We start from the raw sequence: 2,953 nt of genomic DNA on the forward strand, positions 1-2,953 counted from the left end.
CTTGGTCTGGCCAATACGACATCGTCTTCTGTTGGTTACCCAGCCACGTAAACATTTTTGGCAACGTGATGGCCGATCTCGCTGCCAAGGCAGCACTCAACAAATCTGTGACACCACTTCTTATTCCATACTCTGATTACAAAGCTAGCATTAGAACTTACATCGGTGATCTGATGCAGAAGAAGTGGGACATCCAAGTAGGTATATATAAATTACATGAAATAAAACCGTATATTGGTTACGCCTACTTAGGTTGGCAGTCCAGATTTGACGAGGTTATTTTAAGACGATGTCGTATTGGCCATACAAGGTATACTCATAAAAAAGGTTAAAAGGTAAGGGTCCTCTGTTTTGTATCCCTTGTGATGAGAGTCACGGTCAAGGATATTTTGCTTGACTGTTTTGAATTCTCCATCACAAGGGATAAGTACTTTACAGTTAAAAGAATTAAGGATCTTTTTTATCAGCGTTACTTCTCATGCAATTATTGTTTTTTAAAAGAAATTTTTTTTTGATTGAATGAAGATTGTAAACAGATGTACTTTAATGATTGGTAGTTTGGATTAGTAACTTGAATTTTTGGTTGCTGTACCCTCAAAGAGGGTTGAAGTATTGTAAAATAATTGTTCTCCTGAGAGGGTATTAAAGTCCAAAAAGTTTCAGGTCTTTGTGAACTTTCCAGGCTTTTTAAATGTTGCATTCTTGTTGTTTTGATTTTGGCTAACGTTTCCTACAATCGCCAGCAGCTGACGGGATGGTGTATATTGTATCGTCTAAATAGTGATATTAGGTTTATCCATGCTAATTTTAATTCAAATTGTGATATTCTAGTTGTTTTACTGTCCATCGTTGACAGATTTTATTTTACCACATGTATATATTTCATTTAAATGTTAAATGTTCTCCTCACGATGTGGCTGAGATATTGCCAATGTGACGTTAAATATTAACTCACTCACTCATTCACTAATTTATTTTAATTCATTTTGAATTATCTGATGTTCGTCCTTGCGCCTAGAACTTTAACATATTTGTGGAAACTGCTTGAGGGCCAAGAGCACAATGGTGAGGTCTACTTCTAAGGACTAGTTGAGGTTGTGTATAAATTTAAAAATAAAAAAACCACGGAATTAAAATAAAAATAATAAAAATAATGTCTCTCTGACGGCACTCAGCTGCACACAATATTTTAATCTATAATCGTACATTAATAATGAATCAAACAGTTACAATCCGTCTCTGACTTTTTAGGTATAGAACCCTAATAACCTGAGAACTAAGACACATCAGCTCCTCTACTCACGAGAAACTGTACCACTTCTTTATGTCCGGATTTTGCTGCCATCATTACCGGTGTCATGTTCTGTATTCCTTTTCCATTGATGTCCAAAATATTCTGTGAAATGACATACTTTACCACTTCCAGATGTCCTTTCGAACAGGCCAAGTGAAGGATGTTGCTACCCCTGTCACATACTAGTGACAAGTCAGCTCCATTCTCCATCAGCAGCTCTACCACGTCCTTATAGCCAGATTCTCCTGCGATCATCGCACATGTTTTCTTGCACCCCACTCTACTGTTGATGTCAACAATGTTCTGTGAAAGGATATATTTCACCACCTCCATATGTCCTCTCGAACAGGCCAAGTGAAGGATGTTTCTACCCCTGTCACATACAAGTGACAAGTTAGCCCCTCTCTCCACCAGCAGCTCTACCACTTCTTTTTGTCCAGATTCTGCTGCGGTCATTACAGGTGTTTTTTGTCTCACATCTCTACTGTTGATGTCAACAGTGCTCAGTGAAAGGGTATACTTCAAGACCTCCAGACGTCCTTTCAAACAGGCCACGTGAAGGATGTTTCTACCCCTGTCATTTACAAGTGACAGGTTAGCCCCTTTCTCCACCAGTAGCTCTACCACTTCTTTATATCCATATAGGGCTGCGAGCATCACAGGTGTTTTCTTCCACGGCCCTCTACTGTCGACGTCCACAATATTCTGTGAGAGGATAAACTTAACCACCTCCATATCTCCTTTCCTACAGGCAGACAAAAGCATATTTATATGGTTGTAATATCTGAGTGACCCATCAGCTCTTTTACTCAGGAGTAACTCCACCACTTCTTTATGTTTGCATCTTCTTGCCATCGTGATCGGTGTCAGTTCATGTAATCCTCTTCTGTCGATATCAACACGATTCTTTGAGAGGATGTACTTCACCACCCCGGCATCTCCCCCACGACAGGCGCAGTGAAGGACGTTGTCAGCTGTTTCATCCACGAGTGACAGGTCAGCTCCCTTGTCAACAAGCAATTCCACCACGTCTTTGTGTCCGTTCTCTGCTGCCAGCATCACAGCTGTCCTCCCACACTGTTCTCTACTATCAATGTCCAACGTGTTCTGTGAAAGAACATATTTCACCACCTCTACATCTCCCCCAAGGCAGGCTGAGTGAAGGATGTTGATGCCGAATCTATCAACAAGTGACATGTTAGCCCCTTTAGTAACAAGTAACTGAACCACGTCTCTATGTCTTTCAGCAGCTGCCCACATCATTGGTGTTCTACCAATACAATCTTTACAGTTAATGTCCATTCGTCCTTGGGACAAGATGAATTTCACGTTTGACAGGTTCCCAGTCTTCGAGGCGCTGTGTAGTTCGCAGGACGATGATGCTGTGAGACAAGTGTTAACTCAATATATTGCTTAGGCAACATTATGGGATTAACAGGGCTGAAATTGAAGGACCTCATATTGGGAGTACATGGATTGGTTCTTATTTATCAATTTTGAAATCCTTACTTTAATTTAGATTACAAATATATTGACTGGTTGGCATAAAATCATAAGCAAACCACAAATGCTGCTTCAAATTTTCTAAAGTACACTTCAGAATTTATACTGAACAGGAGAGTGAGTAGGGTTCAGTAAGAACAATACAATGATGTTACT

At 39.9% G+C, this 2,953-nt stretch overlaps 1 protein-coding gene across 1 annotated transcript; it reads right to left on the reverse strand.

Moving 5' to 3' along the window:
- Positions 1-1,276: 1,276 nt before the first annotated feature.
- LOC137273301 (ankyrin repeat domain-containing protein 50-like) lies at positions 1,277-2,554 on the reverse strand. Its single transcript, XM_067805861.1, has one exon. The coding sequence runs from the start codon at positions 2,552-2,554 to the stop codon at positions 1,277-1,279; it is 1,278 nt and encodes a 425-aa protein (XP_067661962.1).
- Positions 2,555-2,953: the final 399 nt, after the last annotated feature.

Source organism: Haliotis asinina, chromosome 1, assembly GCF_037392515.1.
Source record: "Haliotis asinina isolate JCU_RB_2024 chromosome 1, JCU_Hal_asi_v2, whole genome shotgun sequence".
NCBI classification, from domain to species: domain Eukaryota; kingdom Metazoa; phylum Mollusca; class Gastropoda; order Lepetellida; family Haliotidae; genus Haliotis; species Haliotis asinina.